General features: G+C 36.0%; 1 protein-coding gene across 2 annotated transcripts in view; it reads left to right on the top strand.

Moving 5' to 3' along the window:
- LOC126818838 (myosin regulatory light chain 2, smooth muscle minor isoform) overlaps window positions 1–13,686 on the top strand; it is an 83,205-nt gene extending 69,519 nt beyond the window's left edge. For both annotated transcript variants that reach the window (XM_050546476.2, XM_050546475.2), the window contains exons 4-5: window positions 2,869–2,936; window positions 10,549–13,686. In XM_050546476.2, the coding sequence (XP_050402433.1) occupies window positions 2,869–2,936; window positions 10,549–10,644 (164 nt within the window). In that variant the 3' untranslated portion in view covers window positions 10,645–13,686. The remainder of the gene's footprint in view (window positions 1–2,868; window positions 2,937–10,548) is intronic.
- The last annotated feature ends 320 nt before the right edge of the window (window positions 13,687–14,006 follow it).

Raw genomic sequence — 14,006 nt, 5'->3', positions numbered from 1 at the left:
TGTTTTGTTGGTTCACAATTGCCCAGAAGAATATGTTTGATAATTGCATGTATAGCTGACATCTTAAGGAATAATCCCTGCAAATTTCAGGTCATTATCTTTAATAGTTTTAGAGAACCATTTTTTCTAATGATGTGTATAAAAAGCCGCGAAAACCGCGAAATAGTTTTGTGGGTTCAAAGGAAAAAGAAAAAGTTAGAAGCTTATTATCTATATATAGGTACATGTATAGCTTACACCTTCCAAAAATGATTCCAACAATTTACAAATTTTAGATTTTTATCTTGATATTGAAGGTAAAAAAAAATAAGCAAAAATTAAGAAATGTTTTGCTTTTTGTTTTTAGGGGGGTGGTATAAGTCACCCAGTCAACATCTTTTTTTTTATTTTGGAAAGTTGAAAATTTTTTGTAATTGAAATTGCCCGGAAGAGTACGGTACAAAAGCTGATGTACCTTCAATAATTAATATTGAATAATCCCTATAATAAATGTCGATGTTTTATTACAAATCGTTTTAGACTAGAGAAGCATTATTTTCAGTATGGTTGACCTAATCCCACTGCCCTTCTTTTCTTTTACCGAACAATTCCATAATTGCCGTGAAGAATACGTAAATAACCTATTTTTAGAACAGAACTATGAAAATAACGGTAAATCATCGTGAGTAGTCGGGATTATTGCATTATCATTCATAATAGACAATTTCTGGATCTGACAACCGAACCTACTCAGTTAAATTCGGGTTGCTAGACGGTGGGCTTCGCGGAGTCAAAATTTGATGTGCGCATGCGCTGTTGGAGTTGTTTAGTTCATGACCCTACTCGACCCTCCTAATAAGGAAATTTCCGTAAAATGTACCGCTTGCATTCAGCCGAAGGATGCCGATATCTAACTGGAAGAATAACAATGAATTTATTTTAGTCTCGCAGTTTAGTGCATGCGCTTTTGAACGATATGTACAAAATGGCCGTCACTTGAACGTTTTAGACGTTATTAGAAAAAGCGTATTTTTTCCGAATTTTCAGTCAAATATAACAGAAAAACAGCACCCCCACGCCAAGTAATGACCCTATTCAAAATAAAAATAAGTTATTTGACAAAAAATATATATTTCCTCGGATAAAGGACATAACAAAGAAGCCAAAAAAACATAAATCTCAAAATCGTATTTTTTTACATTTTTTAATCATTTCGACCCGCACGTCCAATTAATTAACACACCGTACCTACAGATTTTAGCCTCTTCGTATTAGATTTGTTGCGATAATTAGAATTTTACCGATATTGGTACAAATTTACTAAAAAGCGAGAAATCTATACTGTAAACATACAAATGGAAACAAATTATGTGTATTGCCCGCCTCGAAATTGTCAACGGGAGTGCATCGTCTACATTGTCACTATGCACTCAGCCATTTTACGGTTTGCTGCTTTGAAACACGTGTAAATATGTTCTAGTGTATAGGAAATACAATAGATGGCACTTGCAGTTACGGTACTAATTTTAGCGAGGGCTTCACTGAGTCCACGGTAATACCGGGTACGCATATTTTAACGGCATTTTATAATACCCAGTACTACCGGGTAGACGCAATGAAAGGGTTAAAAGACGTAAAAGATATCGTAGACAAAATGACTGTCCTACTACTACTACCTGGTGCTTTGACGGCTGCTTCCACAGAAGGGGGGTATAGATGGTTTCCTCCCACTGCTAAAGACCCCTACGCACAAGCAAATTATTGAAATAAAATTAAACCATGTTAGTCTCGAAATGACCTAGTTTGTGTCGAGTGGACGTTAAACCCCATTTCTCTCTCTCTCTGGCTTCCACAGAAGTGATAGCGCAGACAAGACATAGGAGAGCCGAGGCTTAACTTTCTGTTTTTAGAATATGATTTTGCAATCTTTCCATTTGCGGTCTTAGGCCATGGAGTAGGTTTAGTTGGATATGTATTGTTTGGTTGAAATGACTGTCTATTGTTTTAGGGTGTTATATACTCTTACGATATGTGACATGTATGACTAGTTTTTAGATGCTGTCGGCTCTCATCAATGCGATTAAAATGTCCTCCAATGGAGAAACCACGAGGTAAACACGTGGATTAAAATTATAATCACTTGTATTGGATTTATGAATAGTCCGACAGAGGGGAAGCAATGACTTCTGTTTAAGATTAGATTGATAAATTGTCTGACAAAGGATTAAGACAGACAATCATGGCAGATTAAGTAGTTAATCAAGGTAGGTGTTTAGACGGTATAACACGATAAATACGTTGATCAATTAATTATCTAATCAATCCAGCCTATTATCAACGATAATCAGGTTGAGTGGTAGTTATACACTCAGTACACTATACAATTTTGGAATTTTGAATATTATTCACCATGTCTTGATGTCTTGATATTCCTGTTAGGACAATTTTGGGCGTTTGGAAAATAGCGTCGGACAAGTCCGGATATACGGGCGAAATCCCATCCCTGGTTATAACCTCTTTTCTAAAATCCTTAGTTTTCATTGGATTTTCTTAAAATTATGAGAGGATGAAACTTATCAATAGTCGAATTTCAACGATCTTCCCTTCCAGTGTTATTCCACCTTTTTTGAAACCCTTCTGAATGCGATAGAAGCCATAATTTTACCTGACATTTTGAGAGATATTAAAATATCAATAAAACAAAGAAAAAAGATAAATCAGTGGCAGACAAAATGACAGGCACCTGAGAGATTGTGCCTGACATTGTCTGTGACTCCAGAGATATACATGTATCTGCCATGTGGGCGTATTTCCACGCTTTCTGTTACTACATGTATCTATTTGATAATTTTATTGCACTATAACATGATTGTAATTGTTTATCTATAGGTATTATACCTGAAGAAAGATTGAGAGAATTACTTACTACCATGGGAGATAGATTTACTGAAGATGAGGTCAGTATCCCTCAAATATCTGAATATTATTAGAATTTATGCAATTTATAACAAATAGAAATATTTGATGTACATGTATAAATGAGCATTGATATAAACCTGAAATTAGAATTGAATTTTATTTCTAATCAAATTTTCTCCTTTAGGAATTCTATTGATTTTGAACAGTTTCTGATAATTTCTTTCAGAGTTAAACTACTTATTATTATAGCATAGCCCTTGATCAGCTTCAAAAATTTTGTGGATATTCTACCTTCAGAATAGGTTATCATTTCATTAAAGGACAATATTGGTGTCAGTCATTATTACATATGTGATAGAACTGGTTAAATACATTCCAAATATAATTTCAACACAGAGATCATTGCTATGGTAGATGTGTAACAAGCACGTGAAGAAACGCGAAATGACGCCAAACATGACAAACACGAGTTATCCTTCTATATAACTGAATGAAGTAACGAGCGATAACAGACAAACGATCGAATTTCATTTCACTAATAATTCCATTGAAGATGAAAAGTTATTATATGGGACGGTGAGAGGGTATCTCACAATTCAAAAATAGAATTGGCTGTCACTAGATAAGGGAAAACGAGAAAAATAGAAAAATCCTGTGCATTCCCTCGTTTTTATTCATTCTGTTCTTAATAAAAACATGGTAATGCACAGGCTTTTTCTAATTTGTTTGTTATCTTTTATCTACTGACAGCCATTTCTTTTTTTGAATTGTCAGATATCCTCTCAGCGTCTCATATAATAACTTTTCATCTTCAACTGAATTATCAGTCAAATGAAATTCGATCGAGTGTCTGTTATCGCTCGTTTCTTCAGTTAGTTATATAGAAGGATAACTCGTGTTTGTCATGTTTGTCGTCACTTCCCGTTTCTTCACATGCTTGTTACACATCTCCCGTAGCAATGATCTCTGTGTTAAAAAATTATATTTGGGATGTATTTAACCAGTTCTATCACATATTTTATAATGACTGACACCAATATTGTCCTTTAAATTAATGCACCTTGTCCATGTTTGTATGGTTGCCAATATTAAAGAAGTTAAGTGTAAATTGTAAAGAGTAAAATGTACCAAGTCCTAATGACGAAGTGACACCGTCTGCTAAATGATAGCATTCGTTGTACGACAAAGCACATTTTTATACGCCCACATTTTCATGTGGACGTATATTGTCATCGCCCCTGTCCGTCCGTCCGTCCACAATTTGTTTGTGGACACTCTACAGGTCATAATTCTTATCCGATTTTGACGAAACTTGAAATATAGGTTTATCTCCAAAAGATCTCGGTCCAAAACTGACAGACAACATGGCCGCTCTTCGTTCTCAAATAGCGTAAAAATATGGTATATCAAGGTTGTGGACCCTATAGAGGTCACAATTTTCATCTGATTTTGATAAAACTTGAAATACATATTTATAGCCCAAAGGTCTTGGTTCCTTTCTATATTTGAGGATATCGGATCATAACTCGTTTTTATACGCCCACATGGAAATGTGGTCGTATATTGCCGTCGCCCCCGTCCGTCCGTCCGTCCGTCCATCGTCCACAATTTCTTGTGAACACTCTACAGACTACATTTATCAACCGATTGTTTTGAAATTGATATATGTTGTTTGTATAAGTGAGATGAAGAAGCCTATTTAATTTCAATAACTTCTGTTAATTTCTTCTGGAGTTATGGCCCTTGTTTCACTTTGTTGCACCTTGTGAACGCTCATGCATCATTTAAATTAGTAAAACAAGGAAGCCTATTGAATTTCAGCAATTTCCGTTAATTACATCTAGAGTTATGGCCCTTGTTTTACTTTGTTGAATCTTGTGAACGCTCTAATGACAAAAGTTATCAACCGATCTGTATGAAATTGATATTCATCATTTAAATTAATGAAATGAAGAAGCCTATTGAATTTCATCAATTTACGTTAATTTCTTCTGGAGTTATGGCCCTCGTTTCACTTTGTTGCACCTTGTGAACGCTCTAACGACAAAAGTTATCCAACCGATCTGTATGAAATTTATATGCATCTTTTAAATTAGTAAAACAAAGAAGCCTATTGAATTTCAGCCATTTCCGTTAATTACATCTAGAGTTATGGCCCTTGTTTCACTTTGTTGAATCTTGTGAACGCTCTAATGACAACAGTTATCATTTGACCTGTTTGAAATTGATATGCATCATTTAAATTAGTGAAATGAAGAAGCCTATTGAATTTCAGCAATTTCCGTTAATTTCTTCTAGAGTTATGGCCCTTGTTTTACTTTGTTGCACCTTGTGAACGCTCTAATGACAAAAGTTATCAACCGATCTGTATGAAATATATATGCATCATTTAAATTAGTAAAGCAAAGAAACCTATTGAATTTCAGCAATTTCCGTTAATTACATCTAGAGTTATGGCCCTTGTTTCACTTTGTTGAATATTGTGAACGCTCTAATGACAACAGTTATCATCCGATCTGTTTGAAATTGATATGCATCATTTAAATTAGTGAAATGAAGTAGCCTATTGAATTTCAGCAATTTCCAATAATTTCTTCTGGAGTTATGGCCCTTGTTTTACCTTGTTGCACCTTGTGAACGCTCTAACGACAAAAGTTATTATCCGATCTGTATGAAATTTATATGTATCATTTAAATTAGTAAAACGAACAAGCCTATTGAGTTTCAGTTATCACCTAAATTAGTGAAATGAAGACGAACAAGCCTATTGAATGTCAGCAATTTCCATCAATTACGTCTAAAGTTATGGCCCTTGATTTACTTTGTTGAACTTTGTGAACTTTCGAACAACAAAAGTTATCATCCGATCTGTTTGAAATTCATATGCATTTTTTGAATTATTAAAACGAAAAAAGCCTTTTGAATTTGAACAATTTCTGTAGATTGCTTCCAGAGTTATGGCCCTTGTTTTAGATTTTAGAACCTTGTGAACCTTCAAACAACGGAAATTATAATGTCATCTGTATGAAATTGTCTATTAAATTCCCCTAATTACCTACAAAAGAATCGGACGATTTAGCTACTGTGGGCGTATGTTTTGTTGCCTGGCAACCTATCTTTAGCTTGTGGTACCACTAGAGTTTTTATAACTTTTTATGAGGCAATTTGTCACAATTCCATATTAGACCGATCTAAAGTTCATTTTATTGCCTTTCTGATGCTACTAAAATCAATAAAATCGAAGCATGTTAAGTTCTGCCACCGAGCACTTGAAAATGGTATATACCGGGAAATTTTGTTGAAAATGATATCTCGTAGTTTCCGCTAGAAACAACTGGAAGAGGGGTACAAATTATTGGATTGCCGAAGGCGCTCCATAAGCGCCATAGGCGCGAGGCTACTACCAGGGGGGTCTGGGGAATAAAACCCCAGAAAATGTTTTCTTCGCGAACGCTGTAAATCCGTTTTCCGAGCATCTCGGAGAAGAAAATTCACCGACCTAATTCCATCGTTTCAGGAGGAAAAAATCTCAAATTCGGCATGACAGACCCACAAGTAGCTGTTTAATGTATGATTCCCATGTCATTCTCAAATAAAGTTCACTTATTTAAGCACGATTTTTCAGATATTAATTGCCGATTCTACCATCACGATGTATGTTTTGTTTACACGCAGTCATCTGGTGGGCTGCGCATGCTCAGTTGGCTATTTTATATAGCCGAGTAATTAATGATAGCCGTTTTCCGCCAGAAAAAACTGGAAGAGGGAAACAAATTATTGGATCGCCGAAGGCGCTCCATAAGCGCCATAGGCGCGAGGCTACTACTAGGGGGGTCTGGGGGAAAACCCCCCAGAAAATGTTTTCTTCGCGAACACTGTTAATCCGTTTTCCGAGCATCTTGGAGAAGAAAATTCACCGACCTAGTTCCATCGTTTCAGGAGGAAAAAACCTCAAATTCTGCATGACAGACCCAGAAGTAGCTGTTTAATGTATGATTCCCATGTCATTCTCCAATAAAGTTCACTTATTTAAGCACGATTGTTCAGATATTAATTGACGATTCTACCATCGCGATGTATGTTTTGTTTACACGCAGTCATCTGGCAGGCTGCGCATGCTCAGTCGGCTATTTTATATAGCCGAGTAATTGATGATAGCCGTTTTGCCGTCCCGTCCCGTAGCACATTAAAAAAAAAAGAACAAATAATAATCATGCTGTAAAAAATAATTCTGTATAGAATGCACCAAGTCCAGTTATATATTTAAATTCAACAGTTGTTCTCTGAACCAAATACTGAATTAGAAATTGATAAAATGGACAGAAATGTATCGTTCTTCATTCATTACTGCCAGAGTTATGGCCCTTGATCACTTCAAAAAATCTTGTGGACGCTCTAGAGGCCAAAGTTAATATCCGATTGACTTTAAATTTATACACAGTGTTTAAGGTCATGAGACGAAGAAGCCTATTGATTTTCAACAATATCCGATAATTACTGCCAGAGTTATGGCCCTTGATCACTTCAAAAAATCTTGTGGATGCTCTAGAGGCTAAAGTTAATATCCGATTGACTTTAAATTTATACACAGTGTTTAAGGTCATGAGACGAAGAAGCCTATTGATTTTCAGCGATTTCCGATTATTACTGCCAGAGTTATAGCCCTTGATCACTTCAAAAAATCTTGTGGACACTCTAGAGGCCAAAGTTAATATTCGATTGACTTTAAATTTATGCACAGTGTTTAAGGTCATGAGACGAAGAAGCCTATTGATTTTCATCGATTTCCAATAATTACTGCCAGAGTTATGGCCCTTGATCACTTCAAGAAATCTTGTGGACGCTGTAGAGGCCAAAGTTAATATCCGATTGAGCTTAAATTTATATAGAGTGCTTAAGGTCATGAGACGAAGAATCCTGTTGATTTTCAACGATCTCCGGTAATTACTGCCAAAGTTATGGCCCTCGATCACTTTGTGACGCTCTAAAGGCTAAAATTATCATCCGATTGACTTCAGATTGATACACAGAGTTTAAGATCTTGAGACGAACAAGTATATTGATTTTCAATGAATTTGAAAACAAATGAACAGTTAAATCCATGATATTAAAAGTTTTGTATACAAAACGTTAGCATGGGGCAGAACTTTATAAAAACAAAACAAATTCTAATGGTTTTCTGATAATTACTTTATGAGTTGTTGCTCTTAATCAGATTTTAGTGTATTATAAATGTTTCATTACCGAAAAAAGGAAAAATATGCGACAACTCTTGTTGACTGCTGGACGATTTAGCTGCTGTGGGCGTATGTTTCGTTGACTGGCAACCTATCTTTTAGTTTCTTGATGTTTCCTCTTAGGATGCAAGACTGGAACTGATGAACGAGGCTCAGTCCCTTGCCTATATATACAAATAGGTTGTAACAGCGTAGCAAGCTTGTGGCTAGGAACTTTGTTCCTGTATGGTGGTAACATGGTTGAAGGTGCTGGGGACGTACGTGGCTGTAAATGAAAAACTTGCTAAGAAGCCCTTGTGACATTATGTTATCAACTGACTTCCAAGCTGAATGTGGAACGAGCATGTGGAATGCCGTTGCGTTGGAAACATAGAGTATGTCAACACTTACACAACGATGTTGCCGCCTATACTTATCACTGCCACCAGTTCTTTCAATGGTGATGGCAGTGGTTACATCGTCATATTATCGCAAAATGGCTACCCTCAAATAATGACCTACTGAGAAAAAATGTCAACATTGGTTTTTTATATGCCAACATTTTCATATGGACATATATTGTCGTCGCCCCTGTCCGTCCGTCCACAATTGTTTGTGAACAGTCTACAGGTCACAATTTTTATCTGATTTCAATGAAATTTGAAATATAGGTTTATCACCCTAAGATCTCGGTTCCTTTCGATATTGGCATGTATCAGACTGTTACGTCATGGATTATGGCACCTGATTGTACGAAAAATAACATTTTAGCTTGTGAACCTTGTAGAGGTCACAATTTTTATCCGATTTGGTTTAAACTTGAAATGTATGCTTATAACCCAAAGATCTCGGTTCCTTTCCATATTCGCGCATATCGGAACGTAACTTCCTGAATTATGGCCCCTGATTGTATCCGATTTGGTTTAAACTTGAAATGTATGCTTATAACCCAAAGATCTCGGTTCCTTTCCATATTCGCGCATATCGGAACTTAACTTCCTGAATTATGGCCCCTGATTGTACGAAAAATCGCTTTTTTTAGCTTTAAAAAATTATTATTATATCACCGTTAAACTCTAAGGACGGCCGAGTTCGAATTTCGTGAAAATCGGCCCAAAACTGACAGACAAAATGGCCGCTGTTCGTTCTCAAATAGCGTAAAAATATGGTATATCAAGGTTGTGGACCCTATAGAGGTCACAATTTTTATCCGATTTTGTTGAAACTTGAAATGTAAGTTTATAACCCAAAGATCAAGGTTCCTTTCAATATTCGCGCATATCGGACCGTAACTTCCTGAATTATTGCCCCTGATTGTATGAAAAATCGCGTTTTTAGCTTGTGGACCCTATAGAGGTCATAATTTTTATCCGATTTAAAAAAGGTTTTATTATATCACCGTTACACCCTAAGGACGGCTGAGTTCGAATTTTGTAAAAATCGGCCCAAAACTGATAGACAAAATGGCCGCCGTTCGTTCTCAAATAGTGTAAAAATATGATATATCAGGGTTGTGGACCCTATAGAGGTCACAATTTTAATCCTATTTTGATGAAACTTGAAATGTAAGTTTGTAACCCAAAGATCTCGGTTCCTTTCGATATTCGTGCATTTCGGAACGTAACTTCCTGAATTATGGCCCCTTATTTACGAAAAATCGCGATTTTAGCTTGTGGACCCTATAGAGGTCATAAATTTTATGTGATTTAAAAAACCATATTATTATATCACCGTTACACCCTAAGGATATCATATTGTTGGTACTCCCCACATGACGGGTCGTCGTCCACAATTGCCTATGGACACACTAGATGCCTAAGTTCATACACAGTATTTATATCCTTGAGACAAAACCTTTTGATTTTCAACGATTTCAGATAATTACACTCAAGAGGATAAAGTTGATAATTACTGCCAGAGTTGTAGCCCTTGATCACCTTGAAAAAAACTTGTAAATGCTTAACAATTTCTGAAAACTAGGAACAAGTCAGTTTGTCATCTGATTACCAGTACATATTTTGTATAATAAATGTTAGCATCAGAAAAAACTAGAAACCAATCAAAATTGAATAATTTCCGATAATAAATTAATGGGTTCTTAATGGGTTGCTACTCTTTATCATTTTTTGGTGTCCTGTACCGGTAAATGCTCCCATGACCTACAAAAGAATAAATTGCGACAACCCTTGTGGACTGCTTGTACAACTTAGCTGTTTGGTGCCTGTCGACTTATCTTTGGTGTTTAAATTGCTCTAGTTACAAAATGCACCTATAAAATAATTGCACTGCAGCATACTTTACTGAACTGCTTTGATGATTTGTTGTTATATATTTCATTGCCTGGCAACCTTTCTTCCTACTGTTATTGTCATTGTGGACCTGTCTTATGTTATTTTATTTGATATTACTTGTAACTTTTAATTTACTTGTACAGGTTGATGAAATGTTCAGAGATGCCCCAATAAAGAAAGGAGATTTCAATTATTTGGAATTTACAAGAATATTGAAGTATGGGAAAAAAGATGAATAACTGTTTGATAACAAAAATTTTCTTCAAGAGCAAAAGACAAACATTCCTTTATTATGGACCAATAACAAGGTTTTACACCTTAAAGTCATGTTATTGTTACAGCAGGTTTTGTTTTCACAGTATGTTCAGTTTGATCTTTTGATCCCATCAGTATTTTATAAGATTTGATAAAATAAAAAAAAAACTGCCAACAGACCAGATATAATAGTTGAACATAAGATCATTAAAAATTTGCAAACAATTTTCATGTTCTGTATATTTTTTTTATTATTGTCCCCCGCCTTTCGAAGAAAGCAGGGGACTATTAAAATGAGTTCGTCCGTCTGTCTGTCTGTCCGTCCGTCTGTCTGTCACACTTTTTGGGACACAATAACTTTCTATCTAATGGAGCTAGAATGTTCAAACTTAGTGTAGGTGTTTATTAGGTCAATGCCTTGATGGCTTAGGGTAAGCAGAGATAAGCCATTTGATTGGTTGATGCTTTCTAATTAAGTGAGAGTGATGAAACTTGGTGTATAGTTTTATTGCATCAATACCTTGACTAAGTTCAATAATGAGCATTTTCTGCTCAGGGTAAGCAGAGTGATAAGCAATTTGATTGGCTGAGACTTTGGAACACAATAACTCACCTTCTAATTGAGCTAGAATGTTCAAACTTAGTTTTTGTGTTTATTAGGTCAATGCCTTGATGGAGTTCGAAGATGGTCATTTTCGGCTTAGGGTAAGCAGAGATAAGCCATTCGATTGGTTGATGCTTTGGGACACAATAACTTTAGTTCTAATTAATTGAGAATGATGAAACTTGGGTGTATAGTTTCATTACATAAATACCTTGACTAAGTTCGATAATGAGCATTTTCTGCTCAGGGTAAGCAGGGTGATAAGCAATTTGATTGGTCTAGACTTTGGAACACAATAACTCTCATTCTAATTGAGGTAGAATGTTCACGCTTGGTAGGTGTCCATTAGGTGAATTCCTTGATGGAGTTTGAAGATGAGAATTTTCGGCTTAGGGTAAGCAGAGATAAGCAGTTTGATTGTTTGATGCTTTGGGACACGATAACTTTAGTTCTAATTAAGTGAGGACACTTGGTATATAGCCTTATTATATCAATACCTTGACTAAGTTCGATAATGAACATTTTTTGCTGGGGGTAAGCAGAGTGATAAGCCAATTGATTGGTCTAGACTTTGGAACACAATAATTCTCCTTCTAATTGAGGTTGAATGTTCAAACTTGGCGTAGGTGTCTATTAGGCGAATTTTTAAACTTGATGTAGATGTTCATTAGGTGAAGAAGGCTTGGATGGCCGAATGGTTAGCACATGCACGCTGTATCATAAAGCCTGTCATTGAGTCAACTGGCGTGGTTTCGAATCCCCGGTTGTACGTGACAAGGGGTAGGGTCGCCTGTCCAACCTTGTAGGTTTTCTATGGGTCCCCCGGTTTCCTCCCACTGCTAAAGACCCCTACGCGCAAACGAATTATTGAAATAAAATTAAAACCATATATTAGTCCCGAAATGACCTGGTTTGTGTCGAGTGGACGTTAAGCCCTATTTCTCTCTCTCTCTCTCATTAGGTGAATGTCTTGACTGTGTTCAATGATTAACATTTCGCGCTGAAGCTAAGTAGAGCTAATCGATTTTATTTGTCAATGGTTTGGGACAAAATAATCTTGATTCTATCTGATAGAGAGTGATGAAACTTAGTGAAAAAAATAAATGTGCGATCAATTAATATGTGTCATCTATTTATTTTGCAATTTCGGCGGGGGACATTAGCCTCACTGTTGGCTTGTTTTATATGTGGTTATTAGCTGATAATTTGTTTATTTATGGTGAACACTGATCTGGATTGATCTAGCACATGCCTACATTAATATGTGGTTGTATATTATCGTCACCCTCGTCTGTCCTTTTTCCAAATTCAGTTGTGAACGTTCTACAGGTTGAAATCATCTGATCTTTAAATTTACACACTGTGATGAACAACCCTATGATGTAGAATCCTAGTGATTTTCAACAATAAATAGGTAGAGTTATGGCCTTTGATTTGATCAACTGGAAAAATCTTGTGGTAGCTCTAGAGGCTAAAATTGTACAATTGAAATTTATACAGTGTATTTGTTCATGAGAAGAGGAAGCCTTTTGGTTTTCAGCAATTTCCAATAAGTTATGTCCCTTGATCACTTTGAAAAATCTTTTGGATGCTGTGGAGGTTAATGTTATCATCCAATTGACACTAAATTTATACACAGAGCAACTTAAAGAAGCCTATTAATTCTGATTGATTTCTCATAAATACTGCCAGACTTATGGCCCTTGATAACTTCATGTGGATATGCTAGAAACCAATTTTATCCGATTGACATGAATTTTTCATTAGATGAGGAAACCTTTTTCAACAATTTCCATTAACAACTTCCACAGTTCTTGCCCTTGACCACTTTGATAACTTTTTTTGTCCCATCCGAACGACTAGACAGCTGTCCTTGTCAGGCCCTCTGTCCTGCATCACTGACAGGGTGGGGGGAACCACGCCGAAAAATCTGGATGCACTTTCTAGGCCAATGCAGGGATCGAACACGCAACCTCCAGGCTAGTGAGCCAGCATCTTACCCACTTAGCCTCCATTACCCTTCTACATAAGGATAAATATGCAACAACCCCTGCAGACTGCTCAGTTGATTTACCCGCCTGCCGGGGATGTATGTTTCACAGCCTGGCTACCTTTCTTATGTATTCATGTCATAGAAGTTCTTGTTACCAAGTTGAATTTATATATTCCAAATCAGCTTACAAAATTTTGTAAATTGCTCTTTGCTTCTGCATTGAATAGTTTTGTTATAGAGAACTGTCTTGGTCAATTCTCTATAACATGGCTCTTAAGTATTATGTTGGAGGAAAAAAAATCCCCCCCCCCCTCCCTTGATGTCTTCAATTAGAAAGTGATGTGATAATAAAAATTCTCAGACATGATGTATTTTATTGAAACCCACCATGGCTGTGTGGTTAGATAAAGATAAAAAGACTTGAACATAGATATGTTGTTTGTGTTTATATTTCGTTACAGAACAATTAGGTGCAAACCCATTCCAATTTGTAGCTGACAAATATTCCCTGTTACAATATTATTTGTTGTCTACTACTTGTGTTCTAGTGACACTCTTGTCTTTTCCCTTTACTTAAAGGACAATATTGGTGCCAGTCATTATCACATATGTGATAGAGCTGGTTAAACACATTCCAAATATCGTAGCAATGATCTCTGTGGTAAAATTATATTTGGAACGTGTTTAATTAGTTCTATCACATATGTGATAATGTCTGACACCAATATTGTCCTTTAATATCACAACCC

This window comes from Patella vulgata, chromosome 4 (assembly GCF_932274485.2).
Source record: "Patella vulgata chromosome 4, xgPatVulg1.2, whole genome shotgun sequence".
In the NCBI taxonomy this organism is placed as follows: domain Eukaryota; kingdom Metazoa; phylum Mollusca; class Gastropoda; family Patellidae; genus Patella; species Patella vulgata.
The sequence above is the reverse complement of the archived record's forward strand: the minus strand, read 5'-3'. Positions and strand labels throughout refer to the sequence as shown.